At 39.3% G+C, this 23,399-nt stretch overlaps 2 protein-coding genes across 5 annotated transcripts in view; both read left to right on the forward strand.

Annotated features, from left to right (window-relative positions):
• USP45 (ubiquitin specific peptidase 45) overlaps positions 1-19,490 on the forward strand; it is a 49,670-nt gene extending 30,180 nt beyond the window's left edge. Inside the window, exons 9-18 of one of the 2 annotated variants that reach the window (XM_014964630.1) lie at positions 3,023-3,110; positions 6,958-7,039; positions 7,872-7,978; positions 10,054-10,110; positions 11,275-11,418; positions 13,589-14,258; positions 15,934-16,031; positions 16,418-16,504; positions 16,991-17,144; positions 18,360-19,490. In XM_014964630.1, coding sequence (XP_014820116.1) covers positions 3,023-3,110; positions 6,958-7,039; positions 7,872-7,978; positions 10,054-10,110; positions 11,275-11,418; positions 13,589-14,258; positions 15,934-16,031; positions 16,418-16,504; positions 16,991-17,144; positions 18,360-18,493 — 1,621 coding nt within the window. In that variant the 3' untranslated portion in view covers positions 18,494-19,490. The remainder of the gene's footprint in view (positions 1-3,022; positions 3,111-6,957; positions 7,040-7,871; positions 7,979-10,053; positions 10,111-11,274; positions 11,419-13,588; positions 14,259-15,933; positions 16,032-16,417; positions 16,505-16,990; positions 17,145-18,359) is intronic. The other variant, XM_014964631.1, reaches the window with a different exon arrangement.
• A 3,648-nt stretch (positions 19,491-23,138) lies between these two features.
• The window catches only part of PNISR (PNN-interacting serine/arginine-rich protein), a 27,967-nt gene continuing 27,706 nt past the window's right edge, over positions 23,139-23,399 (forward strand). For all 3 annotated transcript variants that reach the window (XM_014964520.1, XM_014964518.1, XM_014964519.1), the window contains exon 1: positions 23,139-23,273. The gene's annotated coding sequence lies outside the window, so the exon portion shown is untranslated. The remainder of the gene's footprint in view (positions 23,274-23,399) is intronic.

Below are 23,399 nucleotides of genomic sequence, written 5' to 3' on the forward strand. Positions count from 1 at the left end.
CCCCCCCCCCCCAATACTGCTTTGTAAGTATAAGGAGTTTCCAGTAAATGCATTGTGTGTTGTGAAATTCCCTCCATCCTCTTTTTTTGTTTGTTTTTAGGTTTTCTTTTATGGCTTCCCCTCAAAAACAAATGCACTAATCCGAAATGTTTTTCCACAGAACTATAGAAATATGTACAACATTCCTCAGTATGCTCTATACATGAATGACAGATTAACTATATGTTCAGCAGTGTTAACAGTGATATCATTTAGTAGTCAAAATATTTGACTCAGACCTTACAAAGCATCTTTACAACTCACTGTCTTTGCCACTTCACTTGTAAAGTGGTAGCTGTTGCATTTTCATCATCCTTGTTTCCATTAGAATTCCAGCATGTAGATTTAGGTGAGGTTGGAAGAGAGTTTATTCCAAGCACAGAGAAGCCCACATAATCTTGTCCTCATAGATGCACTATGTGCTAGTCAAGTGAAAGACTAAGAGAAGCAAAAAATTCCAAGGCTGAGTTCATTCCCCACCCCCTTTCATTTAAACTAATAAACTGGTGTGGAACACATGGGTTAACTGTTTTCCCTGAAATATTGTTTAGTAAATTAATTTTCATCTGAAATGATTCTTGTGTATTCACCAGTGGGAGATCATAAACAGTAAGGAAAGGTATGTGTGGGGCTTTTTTCTGATTGGTGTTGAAGATGTGGCTCTGGGAGGCGTGTGTACAATGACAAAACCCTCCTGTAACAGCGATGGAGTCTTTGCTTCCTTCTTTGTCAAGTAATTATTCATTTTTCCTCCTTTTTACTATAAAACCAAGCAGTGGCCTGGCTTCTGTGGCCAAAAAAATCCACAAAAATTCCTATTAATACCAGGATCCAGATTGTGTAAATGTAAGATTTTGTTTTCTCCCTATACACTGAAGCTATTTAATGTGTGTGTTTTAGAGGAGATAGGCTGAATATACCCAGTGATTCCCACTGTCTTGGGAAAACCAGAAATTTCTCATAAATAAGACTAATGGTAATACTGTGGCTAACTAAGTAGGTTTCTTAGAATTGAACTGATTTTTGGCATCTGGGTTAAAAAAATAGAAAAAGATTCTTTAAGATTCCTGGCCATTCAATGAAAGAAACAATGAGAAAAGTGTTTTAGCAAATTGAAAAGTGAAACTGTGCGTGCATGTAAACACGTTATTTATTTTTTCAGTGTATATCGAGTGTTTTATTGGATCCAAAATAAAGGTTCAGTATTTGTTTCTTACAATCAAATTAATTGGAAATAAACCATTTGATTTTAATAGCAAAAAATGGCATCTTAATAATATTAAACAAAAATTATTTAATTTTTAAGAGGAGTATTTCATGTTTGAATTAATTTTTTAATACAGATTTGAAATTAACTTTTTAGGTTCAACTGCATATGCAAAAAATAAAATTTGAGTTTATAAAGAATGCTTAAAAAAAAAAATCCCCCACTCTGCAGATTGCAGATTTTATGGTAAGCATCACTGTAGAGCAGCAGCATGAAATCTTTTTTAACTAGGGATATTGTCAACTTTGTGTCAAAAACTAGCTAACAAAGTACAAATGTGAAAGTGTCGTATTTGTGAATGTGAACATGTTGTTTTGCATATGCAGGTCCAGATTTATTCCACTTAATTTTAGGCACTGACCTTAGATGCCTTGCCACCTTAGAGCCTTCTCCAGTTACATCCCAAAGGGCCTCCAGCCCCTCGTATCACGGCCCTGCCCGTAGCCCAGGGCTGCCGTGACCTGAGTTGCCATCTCGACATCTTGCCCAGCTTTAAATCTTACTCGTGTAGGCACGTTGCATGTCTGATGCATTTTCTGGTCTCCTTTTAATTTCTCCTGTCCGTGGGCATGAATTTCTGAAGCAATTTAGAGCAAATTTCTGAGCAGCTTTAGTGTATGAGTGGGAAGGAAACCTCACCTTCAGGAGCTGAAGAGCATGGCTGGACAAGTCTGATTATTGTGTCTTGAGAAAATAGTGATGTGTATTTACAACTCGATGTGCTGAAAATGAAAACTAGCTTAATGTGAATGTAATAAAATTGAGTAATTGGTTTTTCTGGCCACTCTGACGGTTTGAGAAAATACCTGTTTGAGCTCTGCTCAGCCAGTTTTCTCCCATGCCAGATTTTGGAAGGGGTGCACGTGGTTATGCCTCCATGTGCTCTTCCCATTGTGCCCTGAAAGTCACTGCTGCCAGTTGCTGGCATTACTGGAAATGCAAAAATCCACCCTTTCAAATCCCATTTTAGATTAATTGGTTCAAGACTATAATTAAAGAGTAACTTGCCTGGAAAGACAGGTATGGTTTGGCCAGTAAGTTGTAGTTAATGTGAATAGAGATATGATAACAGTGAATATTTACACAGTCTCATTTGGGGTTGTGGGAAGCTGGAAGTCCAAATTGTTTATGAGAAGCCTTCTAGCTAGGGTTATCTTAGTAAGAATAACACCTTGAGGATCTATCCACATATTCATAAGTGTTTTTAGTAATTTCTGTCTAATCTATGTCTGCAAAATAGGATATTTAGAGGATACTGGGATGCTTGGATTTCCCAATTCAGACTACAGTGCTGTTTCTGGCTTACTATATACAGACTGCTTTATGTGCATTTGAGATATCTTCTTGGTAGAGAGAAGGGTGAGATAGCAAGGGAGTCAGGCACTTTGAAAATCCCCTGCATGACATTGGGCCTGTTTGGTGGTACAGAAGTACTGGTGTAGTCTGTCAGCAAAGTGCTGCCAGCATGGGTGAAACTGTACTGGCAAAAATGTATTTTAGTCAGGCCATCCCCAACAGGGTCAAAGTGCTACCCAGATGAAAGTGCAGCCTTGTTGGTGTGATTGCAACCACACCAGGAGCTTCCTAAGGCCCCATTAGGTCCAGCAGGGATTGCACCTATTTGTACCCCTGGCATCCAACAAGAGTCTGATGTAGACTTTGTCTCACTAAGAACCTCCCAATGTAAATTTAGATTCCTTACTGCTTCTTTCATAGGGCTCCTCGATTTAAGGGGTTCCAGCAGCAAGACAGCCAGGAGCTTCTGCACTATCTGTTGGATGCAATGAGAATTGAAGAAACAAAGGTAACGTTTTTGTGTGGGTTTTTAAAGAGTTTACTTGACTGTATAATAAACTAGGCTTTCTTTCAATGTTCTTCATGCTCCCCGGGTTTTAGAGATGTTCTTAATGAAGTAGCAGTAGCTTGTTTTGTTATCTTGAGAAAAATAATGACTTCTTGAAAGAGGATTTATTATGTTCATGTTGATACATTGAAACTGCTGATTGGAATAAAAGTTACAGTTTCAGAAAGATTATGGTGAGTAGATCATGATAACTTTGGGAATCTGAATTGTTTGCCTTTATTAACAAATAAAAGGACAAAAAAAGGACTTGTGGATGGTCAAGAAACTAGAAGTAGGGCTTCTGAAGTAGCTGACAAAGTGCGTTTCAGGGTGAAGCTTTGGGACAGAAATTAGCAGCTCCTAACCTGCCCATAATTTCCATTGGGCATATGGGTCTGCCCATAATTTTCATTGAAATCTATTTAAGTGAAAAAATTAGGACAAAAATAAAATATTATAAAGTTTCTTTTATCTCTTGAAAGTGTGAAGAACTGCTTGTTTTATAAATAAGGTGTTGCTTTTCATTATTTAAAATCTACATCCACACATGCCAAGTACATAACCTGTTATAGTAAAAAAAACAACCTAACCTGTGTGTGCTTTCTCTTGTGTTTCTTTTGCTATCTCTGCCTCCTGCAGAGGAACAAAAGGAAGCATGTGTTTGCTTGCTCAGACTATTTTGACCATATCAGATTTCATCTGCCTGATTTAATCTTGGACCATTCTTTTCAGATGATATTTTGGTAAATGGTGTTTTATAAGTCTCATCAAAAGGAGGGCCTTAAATTTCATACTGACCAGCGTATTTCGTCTTCCCTCTTATTCGGCAATGTGATGAATGCCTTGATCCTGAGCTGAATTATCCTGGAGATGAGACATAAAGCTGTTTCTGAGCCCAGTTCTTGGCAGTAGACTAGTGCTGAACAAATCTCCATCCCACCAGAATATTAATATATATTTGTCTTAGCAGTACCCTTGATCATAAGCAGAACTGAACTACAGGGAGAAACAACTAAACCTTGACTTTGTCACACTTACAAGATAAGGTGTTGAACAGGGCACACAACCGAAGCAGCAGACCTTAGTTAAAAAAAAAATTGTCTTGTTGTTTTAGTAGAGGGAGACTTTATTTTGTTGTTTGTTAATTTTCATGTAATAAAATGTGGAAACCATACACTGAGCAACTTCTCCAGTGGGTAATTGTGCTTTCCCCTCAAGTCAATCACCAGTTTCACCAGTGAATGTGCTATCTTTATGAGAACCTGCGTTTGTATTTGCCTTTCAAATAGTATTTTATTAGCAAGTGGTGACAGCTACAGTAGCTACTGCAAGAGTAATGGAAGGTGGTGAGAATTTTAAGTGACCTTTTGGGCAGTATTTCTGCTGCCCCCATCACCAGGCAGGGAGAGGTTGCTCTCGCTCTGGCCTGTAATTGCAGTAATGGTGCACTGACACAGAATCATAGAGCAGTTTAAGTTGGAAGGGACCTTAAAGATCATCTAGGGCCCCCTGCCATGGGCAGAGACACCTCCCACCAGACCAGGTTGCTCAAAGCTCCATCCAGCCTGGCCTTGAACACTTGCAGGGATGGGGCATCCACAGCTTCTCTGGGCAACCTGTTCCAGTGCCTCACGGCCTCATAGTGAAAAATTTCATTCTAATGTCTAATGTAAATCTCCCCTCTTTCAGTTTAAAACCATTACCCCTAATCCTATCCCTCCTGATAAAGAGTCCCTCCCCATCTCTCCTGTAGCCCCCTTTAGGTACTGGAAGGCCTGTATAAGTTCTCCGCAGAGCCTTCTCTTCTCCGGGCTGAACAACCCCAGCTCTCTACAAACATGTCTATATCACCTCAGGCAACTCCACCACAGACAGTACTAGTAAAAGCTCTCAGTCTTTTTTTTTTTTTTTAAATTTTATTTGATTAGCCTATGTTTCAGGTCTGTAGGTGGTGTGACAAATGGTGAACATCAGGCCCGTGGTGACCCCGCAGGAGCCCGGCAGCTGCCCTGTGGCCTCCCCACCATTCCAGCTCTGGCTGGGGACCTGTCTGCCACCACAGCCCGTGGCAGGGGTGACAGCCACTAACCTTCCTCTTTCACACCACTTGTATTCTTAGAGAGGGAACAGCCTGTGGGAGAGCCAAAAATGGCTGTCCCTGCTTCCCTGTCCCTACCAGGATTAGGTTGGTTTTTTAAACCTGAAGGGTTTTGATGAGAAATATGTCTGATACATAACATGGCACTATTTATAGGAACTAACAAAAAACCTCATTATGCTTTTGCCTCCTCTCTGTGGTTTTGTACCTTGTGCCCGACACCAGCATTGAACTTTTTTCCCTGTCCCTGCTGAAAAAAGTTAGAAAGCGTGTATGTATACAAGTGGGGTTTTTTTAAGATAAAAGCTTGTCAATACTACAATGAAGATGACATAGCGTCTGCGGTTTCCAGCAATGTGGGCCGGAGATGGTTTCACACCAGGGCCTGAAGTGGCTGAACCCTGCTGCTAATTGATTAATGTCTGCTGCCATTGTCCCCAGCGCCCTGCCCATTCAAAGACTATGTCTTTCTTTGACCTAAATAAATGGTTCAACGCGCTAATCCCAACAAAAGGGTTGCTTATGGCCCTAAACCCATTTATGGTGCTCGACTTCATGAATTACCTATTGATTAGTCCTTTTAGTATATTGTTGGCTTTAAGATGGACAAAGCTGAGCTTGGGGCAGCGGGAGTTAATTCACAAGCCAGGTCACATACTCATGAGGTGGGAGTATGACTTGGTCTGATGGGTGCCTGGACTGGAAACCGAACCTCCGACGCAGCGTAATACATGGCTTGCAAGTGTTATCTGCTGCCTGCAAACAAGAGTTATTTATGATTCTTTTCCTGTTAGGACACAGGGTTTGGGTTACTTGCAGAAGGTTTGGTATCACTGTTTGTCTCCAGGATGGTGCTTTGCTCTAAGTGTGACTTCAGTGATATGTGTCGTCGTAAATGTCGTTTGCCCACTGACATGAGAGACCCGTACAGGTTACTAGAGTGTTTGGATTAGAGAGCCAGTGTGTTTTCCAGGAAGAAGGGATCATGCAGGCTGCCGTGCTCCCTGGTCAGCTTCCCAACCAGGGACTGGGCTGAGCCACCCTCGTGACAGCCCCTGTGGTTCTGCTGCGGGGGTTCACCTCTCGGGAACAGCTGAGAAATAGTGGGGGCAACACCCTGTGTTCACCTGTATGACTTTTCTTCTTTCAAAAATGTCATTTTTTAGGATTTTTTTGAGCAAGCATTGATGACATTTATATGGATTTGTAAAAAGTTTTGTATCTCTCCTAAGGTTTTCTGACATAACTTTGAAATGCGCGGTGTTAGTAAGTAAACAGAAGTAATGAAAATGCTGCCCAAACACAGGCATTGAAATCTGGCTAGTGGAAGATACTTACCTGACTTCAAGTATTTTGTATTCTAGCAAACAGTAATAGTCCGTTTTTCTTAAGCATTTCTCCACCCCCACACCCTCAACAGTGGAAGAAATGGAAAGTATTTGTTCACTGAAAATCTTACAGTTTCTTGATAACCTCTCGTGTGCTCTACAACAGCTCCCTTTTTAAGGGGAGGAAATTTTTCAATGATTACCTACCAAAGTTAAGCTCATATAGCTTTGGTACTGTTTGTAACAACAGTAGTTTTAAAATATTAAATTAAGCTTATTTTATGGAAATACGAGTAGATAAAATCTAATCATATATCAATACTTTTTAGAACGTTCACACTTAAAATACTTTCTAAATGTTTTGTTTGTTTTTTAATTATAGCGTATACAAACTGGTATCTTAAAAGCATTTAATAACCCAACTACTAAGACAGCAGATGAAGAAACTAGAAGAAAAGTCAAAGGTATGCAACTCTTTATTGAATACTCCTAAAAATGCACAGATTTTTAAATACCATTTTCTTCAAACTTGACTATTGCAAGCACCAATCCCCAAGTCCTGTAGTACAAGACTTTAATTATGTGTTATTCTAGTGCCACCTAGTGCCTATATAAAAGATAAAGAGCTTAGTATGTGCTCTTTGCATCTTTGCATCCAGGATAAAGTGTTCCCCTGTATTAATAACGCCTCTTGTAATAATAGGTAGAATTTAATTTTGTTTTCTAAAATAGTTTGCTGCATCTTCGGGTTTGTTATGTAGCCACAGTCACTGTATCACTCAGAGAGGCCACTTTCCATAACTAAAACTGATTTCTGTCAGCTGGCCAATACTGCGAGCACTCTAAATACGATTGTAAACCAAGATAGGAAGCTGTTTCCAAAGAAGGCACGTTTTTTTCAAAATGAGCATTTTTTAATTAATTCATGTGTGTATTTATGCAAAAGTGCTAATTTTGGGGATTTTGTTTCAATTAAAGTCTTAAAAATCATTAAGCAATGATCAAGGCAATATGATATTATGTATTCCAAAGAAAACTGAACTTATATTTAAAAGGCTTCTGCTTGAGAGATACAGTATTCTTATTCTATTACAGTAGGTGGGGAAGGGAAAGATAAAAGGGAATCATATCACTAAAATATCTTGAAATGTTGAGATAATACAGTATATGATGTATTATTGTATTGTGTTCAAAATGTTTTGAATATGTTTAAAATTGTGCTTTCACAATAAATCTTAGAATTTTGTTGTACTTATAGTGTGGCATTGGGTCTGTTATTTTTCACATTTAAAAAAGGCAATGTTTTTTCAGCGTATGGAAGAGAGGGTGTGAAGATGAACTTCATAGATAGGATCTTTGTTGGTGAATTGACTAGCACTGTCATGTGTGAGGAATGTGAAAATGTAGGTATTCTGGAATTTGGTTTGATGTGGAATAGATCACATACTGGTTTGATTATGTTGTCTTGAAAGTATAAAATTGTATTGCCAATTTTATACTTGTTTGTTTGTTTGTAAAAGCAAGACTTTATTGAAAGTTTCTCATTTAAAATGATTTATTCCTTCTTTAAAGCATTATCCTCCGCAAACCTAAGAAGAGGGGTCCCTTGAATTCAAAAAAGATTCAAGTACTGGGCTTGATTTTACATCTGGCTTAAGGCTGGAGGTTCCAAATTCTATAATCTTTCATGTAACACCTCAATTTTATTTGATGTTTTTGAAACACTTACCTATCTTAAAACGTAAATCCTCCTGCCTACTCCTCTGGGATACACCTGAAAATTGGGAATTACTTACTTTGCATTAGTATGAGTGGGGAAATGCTAAAATTACTTTTTTTTAATTGAAGTGTTTTTGATAATTAACGTAATAACTCTAATGAACAGCATATTCCTTTCATAATTAATATTACTGACATTTCATCATAAATGCTTTCCATGTTCCTTATGATTTCTCTAACTTTGGAAGAGAAAAATCTTATTTGCATGACTTTTCTAATTGAATGTTACATTTGTGTTTGGTTTAAAACATTCTATTTCATATTATAGAGATTAAGTAAATGAATCAGCCTGACAAATTAAGCACAGTCCTGCAGTGCCAAGTAAACTTCCCTCTGTGTGATGTGCAGATAACACTTCAATGTGCTACTAGTATCAATGAAGAACTTTGACTCTATACGAAATAGAAGTTGTATGCATTTTGTGTGTCCCATTTATTTTTGCTGGATTCTTATATTCTGCCTGCAGAGGGCTCAGGAATTTGCCAGCTGAAGCCCTTTGAGGAAGAGCTTAGCATTCACTTCCCTTTGCTTGAGTCGACAAAGATATTTTTACTAGTGTTTGTTCATGCAAACTCAGTCTGTAGAGGAACCCCTGTTTGGACGTGGCTCGTCAGGGAGTCAGTCATCAGAGTTACAATAGTTTTTTGTTCTCATTAATTGCTTTACTGGAACCTAAACCACGCTGAGTCCCTGCACAAGAGGTAAAAATAAGCCTACAGTCCATATTAAATGTCGCAGGTGGAAGGACAGGGTCCCAGGTGTAAGAGAAAGGGCAACGATGACAGTGATTGAGGGCATGATTGTGTTTAGTAACTTACATGTACAACATGATATTTATATATTTTTTTAAGGCCTTGTTTTTCAATCTTCCCAGAGGTAAGATAAGTCAGTTTTGGAAGGAATTTGGTGACGACAAGAGAGAGAGCTTAAGGAACAGGCTTGGACAAGACGTTCTAGTCATAAAGGCAGATGGAAAGTGCTGAGAGAGAATGTCTTTTAGGTATGATTTGCCAGATATTTCCAGTTTCAGCTTAGATTTTGTATGGCTTATAGATGGCAAAACAAAACTTCAGGACAGAAAAGAAAGTTGGGTACTTTCCAATCCCCTTTTCCCCAGTAATTGGATTTATTTTAACAATTACTAGTGTATGTTATGGCTTGAAATTTTCTAATGAGGCTTTTGGCTGTAACCAGTAAGCCTGACTTAATCTTTTCTGAGAGCGTCAGGTTAGAACCTGTCATCTAACCGTCATTAACCAGTCCTTGCTGCTTAACAGTGTACGTGGTCAGACGCCTGCGCAGAAGTTGTCCCAGGTCAGGAAACTCTACAGGTTTGCTTTCTGCAGAACTGTACCACCATCTGGAAGGCCCACATGACTTGAAAATCTGTCAGGAGCTCAGAGAAACTGAGCACCGCAACCTGCGTTCAGGTCCAGTTCGTGCCCAGATGAATGGCTTTGCCCTTTATGTCCGTATGATGAAATTCGTGCAGTGTTAGAAAGAAAATCAGAACTAACTTAAAATCTGGAAAAAAAAAAAAAAGTTTCTGGGAAGTTCTTCATTGTATTTTGCTACATCTTGTAACTAATTAGCTTTTTTGTATAGTTTCTGATAACGATTTGATTTAAAAAAGGGGGCTATGTGCTAAACCCATATATTCCTCTTTGCTTTTAATATGCATTTTCTCTTTTTCTTCAAGATTTCAACAGTAAAAGAACCTTTCATTGATCTTTCACTTCCTATAATAGAGGAGAGGGTAAGAAACAGAATATGTACTAAATAACTATTGCTTCCAGTGGATTTTTTTTACATACCTTTATGAAGATGTTTATGGATATACACAAGAGTTTTAATTTGAAGCCTGAAAATGTATGCGTGTCTATGAATACTTCTACCATCATACATCTGTTCATTATTTAATTTTATTTATATATATATATAGAGAGAGAGAGAGACATACAATGTTGTAAGTGCATAGATTTTTAAATTAGTTCAAACTTGGAACAACTGGGCATTGTAATTTACAGTATATGTGGGTCTAAGATTAGCTTGATTTAGTAGTATTTTTAGGATATGTTTATATGAATAGAATTATTATAAATTTTTTTTTAAGGTCCAGAAAGTTAGATTCTCACCTATTTGCATCTAGAGAAGCTGAGTCCCTCGGGCTGAAGTGTACCTATGGGATGAGACAGTGTAAAGATGGATAGACTTTGAATACATTTATTCTGGTGTTTTCGGCATTTTGCAGAAGGCCTCTGTTAGCTGCAGAGGAACTGTGTTCCTTTGAATGTGTACACTCTGGTCTTGCAGGACTTGGGGTTTTCATTTGAGAGCAGAGGGGGGGTGGGTTGGGAGTAGTTCTTCCCCTATCTTGCATACATTCATGTCTATTTAAGGGAGAGTATTTAATGTAATATTTAATCCTGTATAAAATGTGCTTGTCTCCAAACACCAGTTTTGTGCCTTACTTTATGGTCATCTCTTTCACGCTGCTGTCAATAACGTGATGGAGGATGTGCACCATCTCCTTCGTCCCATCTTAAGGGGGTGGGCTGCCTGAGAGACTGACTTCTGGGGAGCTATGTCCCCTTTGATAAATTCATATCTCGTACAGCTCCGCACGTGTTTATACAATACTAGAATAGGTTAATTGGTCTGTATTCTCTACAGGAATTCTGTATCATTCCTATTTCTTGTGGCTCTCAGTTGATACTTCAAAGGTGTTGACAGTGTGTTCATGGTAAAATTAGAAAGTAGTCTTATACTGCAATTCAGTGGCCAGTTAATTGGATTTATGTAGGTTACTATTTTCTAAAGTAAAGGAAAAAAAACCCATCTACATTGACTTTTTCTGTAAGTTGCAAAGGAATACAAAATTGGCATATTTCCTTGCCTAATTTCCTGTCTAATTTCTTAGGTTGCAAAACCTGTGCCTTTGGGAAGAACAGGTAAAGGTAAAAGTGTACAAGAGGCAGATCTTGCTCAGTATAACTGTTCTTCTATCCCTACACTGAATAATCAACCCAAAATTGTCAAGAAACACACTTTAACAAAAGATAAGGTAAGAACTTAAATATTCGGACTAACCAGTCACCTTGAGTTTATTCTGAAGTTTCTAGGGTTGCAGGGTTGGGAATTTTGACATCTATCAATGGGGGGTCTTTTTGTATACATATAGCTGACAGTGACTTGTTTTAAAATATTTAGGTCATTATTAGAAGTGTGAGAAAGGGCAGCCATAGAATCATAGAATTGTCTAGGTTGGAAGGGACCTTTAAGATCATCTAGTCCAACCATCAACCTAACTGATAAAAAACCATCACTAAACCATGTCTCTGAAGTAATTTAGACAGTCATTGGGAACCATTTAGGTTTTAGTTTACAGGGTTTCGTTTGTAAGGAAAGAAATATAATTAAATCTGCAAGTTAGTTTCAGTTCATGTTTCTTTTGGGTTTTTTGACTGCTTTTCTTTTGGGACCCTCGTAGTTTGTCCCTGTTTGCAATCACAGGAGCTGTAAATGCTGGCTCAGAGAGCAGGTGGGTCTGCCCTAGTGCCGTCCCAGGGATTAGCTGGCAGTGGGTACAACAGAAATAGCCCGGCCAGGAGGGACTCTGGGACATGGAGAGCAGGGTTTCCATGATCCACTTGGCCTTCAGCAGCCCTGGGGCCGGGGGGCTCGATTCAGCCCCTCTCCAGTGCAGCCTCCTAATACGGTTCTTCCCAATGGTAGCAACAGGGCTCTGCAAATATTCCAGCCTCACAGAAGCAATTATTTGTATGTATTAGTGTCTAGAGATTAAAAGAAATCTGTAATACTTACTGTGCACATATATTATTGTTAGTGAAATGTGGCGAAGGCTCTCATTGTCATTATTGTCATATAAATGACATCGTATGTCATATACTGTCACTATCAACATCCTGGTTTTTAATAAGCCTTATTATCCATAGAGGGTTATGTGGCCAATTAGAATCTTAATAACAGTGTTAATACTGATACATAAAACACAATTACTGAAACGTTTTCAAAATAATGAAATAAAATATAGTATGGATTCAATAAACTAGATTAGGCAGACGAAGGGAAGCAACAGCTCTGCTTTCAACAAGAACGAATAAAGTGACCTATGAAGTGTGTCTGTCTAATTGGTGAGGCTTTGTGATTCTCCACTCCCCCTCCATCTTTTCAGACATGGATTTATCACTATTTTAGTCTCTCTTTCTCTAAAATTATTTTCAGTGTAATATATCTGTTCTGAAGGAAAGCTTCTAATCCAAATCAAACAATCCTTGAAATCAGTCAGTGTTTGTTGATGTTCTGTGACTTCAGTTCATGGGTTTCTAAGTTCACTTGGGAAAAGGGAGGGTGTCCCGTGGGTGGTTTTGTAGGCAATGGAGAACCTGAATGCTCCTTTTTGGGCTTTTCTCCTGAAATGGGGACCTTCACAATTTTAATAATTTTGTGACTGCTGTTTGCACAGTACCCCTGAACACTAGCCATCATTTCAGACAAGTTCTTCTCCCTCTTCTCTATTTATAAAACACGCTTAACTGAGGCAAGAAATGGTCCTAATGGAAAACAGTTTGGGGGATTTCTAATGACTTTTATTGGGATTTTATATTTTTTTTTTTCTAAACTGCTCACTTAAAAGTTTAAGGACTTGAATTATGAAGTCATATATTTAGTGTAGGTTTAAGCCCTGATTAAGAAAATATTCAGGAATATTTTGTCATTCATGTGATCTTCATTTGGACTGAGTTTTAAACTTTAAGCAAGAACTTGAGTAGGGATGTTTCATTTAATTCTAAGACAAGCACCGACAAGGTGAGTTGAATTTTTCTCTGGAGGTGCTCATTGGCTCAGGCCTCTGATGGGAGTTTAGGGGACTAGCTTAAACTCGAGAACCTTTTAGAAGCTTAAGTTAGATTAAGAGAATACCACTTCAGATGTGCCATCCCCAGCTGTCACAAAGTGAATGTAATTAGTTGTGGGAAGTATTGATCTCACAGTAAGTATAATGCTCTTAGCTGACTGGGGTGTACGTTTCTAATCCTAAATCGGTTTAAAAAGATCTTAAGGAGATCAACTAGCTTAACCGTATGAGAGGTGGAGAATATCAATTAATAGATTTAATTTGAATTTGTTACGTTTCAAAAGCTATCTTAGATCACAGATCTGTTTTCTGTTTCTCCCCTGTATTACTGAACTAACAATGCCATGATTTACAGAATCAGTTGAACCAGGAGAGACGGCTTGCCAGAAAAGCCTCCTCTCATGAAGAAGAACAAAGCCCCGTTATCATGCAGGAAAAAAACAAAAAGCTGGAGGTGGAAGGTAGCTCTGGCATCCCCTGCTCCAAAGACACAGGTGCTGACTGGGCTGTGAACGGCAGCCAGACAGAGGGCAGCGAGAAGGAAGCCACCCGCTCCGAGAGCAGCTTCGACGCAGACAGTGAAGCCTCAGAAAGTGAAAGTGCCTCGAAGCACACAGCTCTCAGCCCCTCCAGCAACGTGTCTGGTTTGCACAGCAACCACGTAAATGCCAAAACACCGCACAACAAACCCAGCGAGGGGAACGACGAGGTGATTTCCAGTGCCATGTCCAAACTCAGCTTCTGCGATACTATAAAGGAAGAGAAAAAAATGAGCCGCGGGGACCCGGCGTTAGGTTTATCCAACAATTCCGTCTTCTCGGTAGACAAATCCCCACTGTCCCAAAACCCTCAAAACGCTTTCCAGACGCTTTCCCAAAGCTACATAACTAGCTCAAAGGAGTGTTCTGTTCAGTCCTGCCTTTACCAGTTCACCTCTGTAGAGCTCCTGATGGGGAACAACAAGCTTTTATGCGAGAGCTGCACAGAAAGGAAACAGAAGTATCAGAAGAAAACCAACTCCACAGGTAAAGTGCTTGTATCAATCCTGACACAACAAAATTGCCTCTCAGCACCTGTGTTTCATTGTGCCAGCATGAGCTTCCCCCTTGTGGATAAATAGAAAATGTCTCCCCAAGCAGAGCTTGCTTATAATAAAACTTCATCCTGCGAAGGCATCAAGACTAAATTTTATATTAGAATGTAATCGTAGGTGTAACTTAGAATTATTTTGCATCTTTTCTTTTATTTTATCCAAGATAAGTAATTTAAAGATGACCACAAACTGAATAGGCTCATCATTTGATACTAATCTTTGCTGCTGTTTCTGTTCTTTACAATCCCAGAACCTTTGAAATAAATATATAACATATAATATTGAGCTCTAACAACTTATATACTGGGGGACGGCATGTAATTAAGTATGTCAGAGGGGCAAAAAAAAAAGACACTTGTAAAGAAGAAGGAAGAAAAAACTACAAAGACTTGTAAGAATGGAGATGAAAGAGAATTGCCTTCTTGTGACCATGTTTTGCTTGATGTTTGTATAGCCCAAGCAGACCATTAGGGGTCACTGAGTAAGAAAAACAATTTAAATATAATGAAAAATAAACTTTTAAAAAGGACTGGAGGATTTTTTAAAATGTGTAGTAATTCAGAAAGATAAAAAAATATAAGCCCTTCTGATTATTTGTAAATAAAATACAAAGAGAAGTCGTAGAGTAACAAAAAATTGCCTGTTTGCTGTGCGTTTATAGATATCTGGAGAGATAAAAGTTAAGCATGGATAATTCAGAAAAATTAATCAAAAATATTTTATAGTAATTTATTTATCATGATTGGACTGAGTGTAAGCGCTATATAAATAATATTTTGCTTCCATGGGCCTAGTGAAAAATGGAGAGGGAAAATCAATTCATAATTAATCACTATGGGTTTTTTTCCTTCTAAAACAAAAAATGTAAGAAGTCACCTACTTTTACTTGAAATGCTCCATTCTGCCTCAAATGAAACATTTTCTTTGGACATGTGTAAACCCAGTAAATTCATGAATTATTCAGTGAAGGAAGTGCTTTTACTGTGGAGCTAGCCACGGAGCTGGTTTTGGTCAGAGGCCCAGATTGAGTTCCCTCTGCACCGTGGGGGGGATGAGAGGCCACATTTCCCAGGCCTGGGTGCTGGTGCCAGCAGAGTGTGGGGCATCCTAAAGTAGACACCCCCCCTCAGGCCTTTTTCTTAAATAAGCACAAAGTATCTAGCCATTCAGAAAGAACTGAAGAATGTAAAATTAATCTCTATCTTAGCGGGTAGGACATCAGCACGGATGAAGAGACCCGTGCCTTCCCTTTCTTGATCATTTATTTCAGGTGAAATGGCTTTAACAGGGAAGTTGGGTGCTATAGTAAGGGACAGTGTAGGTATCTCAGCCTGCAAGCTGACCTAGATAGTGTACAGGCTTCCAACTTTTGATCTGATTTGTGTAGGACAGGTTAAAGTAACGCTCAGATGTAGCAGATGATGTTTCTTAAAAACAAGAAAAATGAGAGAAAAATTTTGCGTTGCTCCACAAAATTTCCCTTGGATTTTATACAACATGTACAAATTCACTGCAACATAGATCTGTTTCTATCAGATGTTTAAAAAAGACTCAAATTCTGTGTGACTGCCCCACTTTACATATTATTTTGATATTCATAAATACAGAAAAGAAAATGGACGGTGTCTACACAAATGCTCGGAAACAGCTGCTGATTTCTTCAGTTCCTGCTGTTCTTGTTCTCCATCTGAAAAGATTCCACCAGGTAAAAGGCTAAAACCCTCTTGTGTGTCTCTCTGCCTCGCTGGTGGACAAGCAATTCTTTTAAGTGTCATTGTGCATACCAATATTTGCTTTTTATATGGGGAACTGGTAGAACCACTATTGGAAACAGGCTTATTTTTTTTTGACTGACTGTTACCTTCAAGAGCGCATTTAGGCAGTATCCAGGGAAACCTCTCACGTGTCCATCATGCTTATGTGTAGCAGACACTGTATTGAAAAAATAACAAAGAATGTTTAAATCAGTTTCCATCTTATTCTTGGGTTTGGTGTCTTTTAATGGTATAGCAATGCACCTTAGCTCTAAAAAGCATCCTAATAAAAATATTTCATTTACAGCCTTTTTTTTTCTTTTCTTTTCTTTTGAAGGCTGGTTTGAGTCTACGGAAAGTAAATAGGCATGTGGATTTCCCACTGATTTTAGACTTAGCACCATTTTGTTCTGCATCTTGTAAGGTACCAATTTCAAATATTTATTTTTATTGTACTTCAAAAGTTGTTGTCCTGAGCACAAGTTAAACTGGATTGATGATGATGAGGATGATGATGAGGATGATTACTGTTCCTTCCTTTCCAAGAGAAATTATAGAGTGAATGTTTTCAAATAGTATCCTGAGACCAGAATTGTAACTCATTGAACTTCCATTCGCATCAAGACTATCACAGATGTTAACTAGTACTCATTAAGCTATGGTGCCCTGCTGGTGTTAGTGTATCTAACAGCATTAAGGACAAGTATTGCTGCTTCCATGGTAACTAATTCAATTCATAGACTCCTGAGTATTTTTAATAGATGTATTTCGCCATTGGAAATGCTGTAGATGTCTGGTTGCTTCTTTTAAGGTAAAAGCTAGTTGAAAAGCTGTTGTAAGCTAGTTAAGGTATCTGTAAAACTCACTGTGAAATAATTTCTCTGTGTTTTCTGTGTTTCTGGGGCTGCAGAACGTGACGGATGGTGCAAGAGTGCTGTACAGCCTGTATGGAATAGTGGAGCACAGCGGGTCCATGCGAGGTGGTCATTATGCAGCGTATGTGAAAGTCAGGACACCCTCCAAGAAATTGCTAGAGCATATTTCTGCCACTAAAAGCGTTCTGGGTATGTACAAACAGAGCCTCCTTTCTCTGGGATTAAAACCAAAAGCAACCACTGGCCACAGCTCCCTATCCTTAAGGGGATTTGTAGCAAGTAACTATTTTAGCTCAGAATATTCTGTTATTTTTAGGGCTGCATAAATCAATTCTTTTTTTAATCTGTTACACCCCGTACATGACCTACTTCTGTGTTAACCCCATGTAGAGCTGAGTGAATAATGGAATTTTGGTCCCATTATTAAACAGAATTAGTGGAAAACTCTTCTCTCTTTCCTAGTTAAAATAATATGCCCAGATGAATAGCTGCACCTGTTAAAATATAATTATTTGGCATATTTGGTATTTGAAAATGTTCTAATACAGGAGCCAAATCCATGACAATTTAAATTCAACTTTCCATATGTTTGAGCATTTTATCTATATTAGGATTGGAAAATTTTTAAAAATCTGGAATACTCTGGGTTAATGTGAAGGGTAAGAAACTTTTTCATGGAGAGTATGAGGTTTGCTGTAGGGTTTCCGTTGGTATTTTGAGAACAGCACACTAGTTCTTATGACTAGGTTTTGGATATGCAGAATGAAATAAGATTCTAGGATACAATCTGTTTGTGAATGATTTGTGGAAGCAAGAATGTTGAGCTGGCAGAGTAAGATAAATATATTTACTGTTTCCCTTCATGGAAGGAGTGAGAACCAAGCACTGTCCCGTCTGTCCTCTGTAGTATCCTTTTGCATTTGAAGCTCATTTTCCAGCTTTTAATATTATTATTTCCAGCTTTTTAATATTATTTGCGAAAAGGAAGTCTCCCTCAGTCTTGTGGTTCCCTTGCAATAATTGTTAGAACAGATTCGATCTTTTTGTCTTTTTCATTTCATACTGGTCAGCTGTTGAAATACTGTTTTATTTCTATGTCAGGACCAGTTGTGCACTGGTGTAACTTACTATTAGAACTCAGGGAGCTGTACTTGAAATGTCTGGGCTATTTGAAAAAATAAGAAAAAAGCAATGGCTGCATACAGTTTTAAGCATTGTCTTCCACCAGTTTCTCTTACAGAACTCTTTGACATGTAAATTTCAAACTACAAATACTAGACTGCATCTAAGTCACGAGTTATTCTTGTGGGTTAGAAGCTTCTCTTGCTTTTTTAAATATCCACTGTAGTTGTTTGATGATGATGTGAGGGACAAGAAACAACTCCTTTTGCTTTTGCATTTCAGGTTTAAAGGAAGCCATGGGAGCATCAGGAGGACAGTGGGTGTATGTTAGTGATGCCCACGTTCAGATGGTTCCAGAATCAAGAGTACTAAATGCACAAGCATATCTACTTTTTTATGAAAGACTATTACTATAATTCTCCACAGTTTAATTTAAAAGATGATAGTGGTTATTTAGTTTATCTTATTTAAAGCTGCAGTGGTAAGAGTACCTGTAAATATTGTGCCTTTATCTTGTAGAGAATTTATCGTATGTCGACTCTGAAGTTCAGTCACGCGATTATATAAATACCTGAATGGTTCTCTTAAAGTATGCACTTTGCCAAACATGTAAAATTCCTGGATTCATTAAAATACAGTACCGTTAGAATGTAAGATGACGTCCTATCCTACTGAGGTCTATGGAAAAGTTTGCTCTTGATTTTAATAAGCTTTCACCTGTTGTTCTAGAACAGTTGAGAATAAAAATGCTGATAGCGTTAAGTGCCTGGATTTGCTGGTGTACAGTAAGAATATCAAGTATTTCAACTTTTTGGGGTCTAGTCTGGATCCTTCCTGCTGCTGGGCTGGATGTCAGCTATTCAGGATTTCTGCAGAGAAGAACCTGTACAAATCATGCCACTTCCAGGCGTAGTGGTTGGAGAGCACAGCACTTCCAGAGCGTTTGAGTAACAGCAGCTGGGGGTTGCTGAGGTGCCTTTTCCCAACAGAGCAGGGAATAGCCTGGGAGATGGGGGCTCCCACAGAGAGACAGTGGATCTTCAGTCCCCAGTCCCCCCTCAGCCGTCTCCAACTGGCACTGGTATAGCAATGTACTCCTCTTTTAATATAAATATATACTCAGTGTGCATACGTATATCCTCTGAGGTATAGATATATATATGCACACCATAAATCTGTCAATATATATTGTCATTTTACCTACTAGGAAAGAGAATTGCAAATACTTCTGTATTTAGTAAATTTTCAACTTCATAACGATGACGACGTACAGCGTGTAAGCTTGTGTATGAGTACCTACGGGGTTTACGTGTAACCGGGCAATTCTGTTACTTCTGCTTCTAAACATGAATTTGTTTATCTGTTCCTGGATACTTTTCTCACAGGAGTAATAAACTATAAATTATTTTTGCACTGTGTGTGTGAGTTGGACAGTAAATGATGACTTTTGCCCTCCGATACACGTCTGGCCTTCCCTTTGTCACCGTGGAGGACAGCGCGTGGCCTCGTGGCAGAACCTGTTCCTGTACCCAGTTTGACTGCACAGCTTTGAGTTGTCCCTTCTCTTCCCATTTTTCATTTCCAACCCAGAGAGTAATAGGTACATTTTAAGGTCAAAATCTGAAACTCTGTGTTAATTCGTTTCTTTAATAAGCAGTTACTTAAATACAAATTAACTTTCTTAACAGTTCCGTCCTGTCCAACTTGCTCTTTCATAGAGAAAAGACTGTGTTTATTTCTGCTTACTATTTATGTAGGGAAATGTTTTTTTGGTGAAAAAGCGTGCTATCCCAGCCACTCTCTCTGCCACGTGTTGTCACACCGACTTGCACGACTTTCCTATTCTCTAGTTCTGTTTCAGACCTTCACCCCACCTGCATTCACTCCTCTACGTAGGAAAACAGCAAGACCTGCCATAGTTGCATTTGCTCAGACCACTGAGGTATGTGTTTTACAGGCAGGAGGGACTGTTGTACAGGGACAGTGGTAGCAGGTGAGAGTGGTTTATAAATCCATTAAAAGGCTGAAATGTCCTTAACTTCATCATTTGCTTCTCTTTGCACTGCTTTTTATACTGACACACACCAAGTCATACATAGACGTGACATTAATGCACCTACGCTCTCAATCCATTATAAAGATCTTAGTTGAACATATTAGTAACAAGCTCAGATGTGGAAAGGAATAACTTCTTGAGGAGAAACTTTAAGATTTATTAAAATGGGAACAAAGAAAGCGTTTGAATACAATTTCTTATGTTAGCAAAAATTAGCAAGCCCAATTTTAATTAAAAAGTGGTGGCATACTTCACGAAGCAGCTTCACAGCAGCCCTGATTAAACAAAAAATTGATATTCCTCAGTTTTCATCAGCTGGAAACTTTTTTTTTGTTGTGCCCTGTACACATTTGTGCATCTGTACAAATATTTAGACCTTTACATGGAAGAAATGCCGCTAATAATAAAACCATTTCATTCTAATTATTTTAGGGTGGGTTGGTTTTGCTTCTGTATCTACTTACTGTGTCTTAGGATGTCATTTTGTCAGCTGCTTTAGCTGTTTGTACCTATTCAAAATTATTCAAAATCTACTTTTTTGGTGAACTGAGATTATAAAATAGATTTTTGGGCAGAAGCCTGTTAGTTCAAGTCAAAACACTTCCTTTGCACAACATCATATAAAAAGTCCAAGTGAATTTATTTGTTACAATAAAACAACTGCAGTGCATTGTAACTACTTTAAGACTACTTGGTCAACATTCCGTTTATAAAAAGTTATAAATAATTCTGTCTTCATTGATATTAGTAGAAAAACTATTTTAAGTGTTGAGAATGTTTATTTTATCTATTGCAGCTTCCAGTATTTTTCTAGTACAAGATACAAAGGTGCAGTACTGCATTTAAAAGAGAATAGAAAAGCATTTATTTTGAGTAGTTTTATGTCTTCTTAACACTTATTGCTTTGCTAGGTTAGCTGTTTGGGGTGAGCTGTGTAACCTGGGGATCGTTACAGCGAACTCTGTAATGAAACCACCACATCAGCGGCAGCTGTTCCCTATTTAGCCATTTCACAAAGCTGAGTTCTGATTCTGCTGTCACTTACGCATGGCAATAATCCCTGATATGTTCATATGTGCTTGCACTTACACAAAAGACAATCCAAGTAATCAAAAAACCACCGTTGCTAAGCTAGAAATACTTGTGAGCTTCAAGCATGTTAACCGTTTTGTTTTGTTTTCATTCATGTACTTTTTTCATCTGTTTGAACACATAGTCTGCAGCTATTTAAATAATAATATTTTTATAATTTCACTATGGTACAGATACATTGCACGCTTCATTTGTAGATTTTTTATTCCAAATATTACTAACTAAACAGGGCCTTAAACACAGACTGCATTTAAAAAAAAACAAATGAAAGTCTGATCAGTTTTCCAACCTATCCTAGACGCTTTAACAAGTTTCTCAAAATAAAGCTGCCATTTATCTTCTATTCATTTTGTCTTAACATCTATGGAATATATTATTTGATAAATGTATCAATAAAACATCCAACCATTTGGAAAACTGTATTGTTTAAATATAAGCGCTGTGTTGTACAATTGAGTTTGCAAAGCTTCCCTTTTTTTTTTTTTTCCTTTCTCAACTAAAGAAAGAATATTTTTTCCATTTGTCTTGTGTCACAATTTCGCTGCTCTTGGAAGAGCTCTGAGTGAAGTGAAGAGAGAATCACAGAATGATATGGGGTTGGAAGGGACCTCTGGAGATCATTTAGTCCAACCCCCCTGCCAAAGCAGCTTAAAGCTTGCACATCCATAAGTACCACTCCAGGGTTCCAGCTGTGCATCAGTAGACGCTGGACAGAGTTAAATCTTCCAAAACACTTCTGTCCATGGGAAGCATCCTTGGTCCAGCCACTGCGACACAAAAGGCAGAATCACAGCATCACATGGGGTTGGACGGGACCTCTGGAGATCATCTAGTCCAACGCCCCTGCCAGAGCAGGTCCACCCAGAGCACAGGAACATATCCATATTCAGAAGTCTAGAGCGCTTCAGTGAGCAGTAATATGTGGTGTAAGTTGCACCAACAAATCTTACAAGGAAAGCACTACATGAAGGAAAGCACAAGTCTCTCCAAGCTTTCGATTTGCTATAGATTTATGTAAGTTGTTCTGTGACTCTGTGGGTATGAGTGTTACTGTATGCGATGATGGAAGAGATGACAGACGGTTCAGGCATGTACAGCAGATGATGCAGGAGGCTGGCAGGGAAGTGATGGCAGGGGTAAGCAATGTGCTGCCTCATGGAAAGCTCTCTTCCACAATGAAACAGAGCGACCGAGTCCGTGTCTCTGGAACCAGCCCCAGCGCCCCGGCAAGAAGAGCTACTTAACCACGGATGATTCTGGTTGATCTTCATGCGTCAATACACGGTGATAACTTCAAGGCAAATCTCACGGGAACTTGAAAAGTTAATTTGGGCGTTCTGAATAAACCACTTAAAAGAATCGCCCTGCTCCATGGCGGCTCCAGCTGTGCACACACTGACCCAACTGACTTAGAACCCTGACACCCCGCAGCTCCACAACGTATAAGTGACTTATAGATCCCCGTGCGGCATGACTGCCTGGAGCTACATCCACCTCAGGGGGCAACTTTGTGCGCTCCTCCCTGTCGGCCCCACAGTGGGGCCTGCCATCACACTCCACGGCCTGCACTGACCCGCAGAGGCCGAGCTCAGAATCACAGAATCACAGAAGCTTCTAGATTGGAAGGGACCTTAGAGATCATTTTGTCCAACCGTCAACCTAACTGACAAAAATAGACACCCACACAACAAACAAGGAGCATCATCACTAAACCATACCTCCCAGCACTACATCAACCCGTCTTTTGAACACCTCCAGGGATGGTGCCTCAACCACATCCCTGAGCAGCCCATTCCAATGTCTGATAACCCTTTCAGTGAAAAAATTTTTCCTAATATCCAGCCTGAACCCTCCCGCCTGCCCTTAACAAAGATGGCGGCGGGAGGCGTTCGCGTGTCGCAGGCAAGGGTCGCCGCCGTGACGCGTTTTAGTTCCGGGTGAGCGCCAGCCGGCGCCATATTGTCTTGTCGGTGAAGACGAGGAGCGAAAGAGGGGAGAAGGCGGCCGCCGGGCGGTAGCAGCGGCAGCGCCGGGAGGCGGGGGAGCGTGTAAGTAGCGGGGCAGGCTGCGCTCGCCAGCGCTCCCGGGGGCCGGCGGGTGTCGAGCGGACCCCATCTTCCCCTTCGCTCCTCCTCCTCCCCCAGCCGAGCCGGGCCGGGCCGGGGGGGCGTTGG

The sequence above is a fragment of the Calidris pugnax genome, unplaced genomic scaffold (assembly GCF_001431845.1).
Source record: "Calidris pugnax isolate Ruff unplaced genomic scaffold, ASM143184v1 scaffold219, whole genome shotgun sequence".
Lineage (NCBI taxonomy): Eukaryota > Metazoa > Chordata > Aves > Charadriiformes > Scolopacidae > Calidris > Calidris pugnax.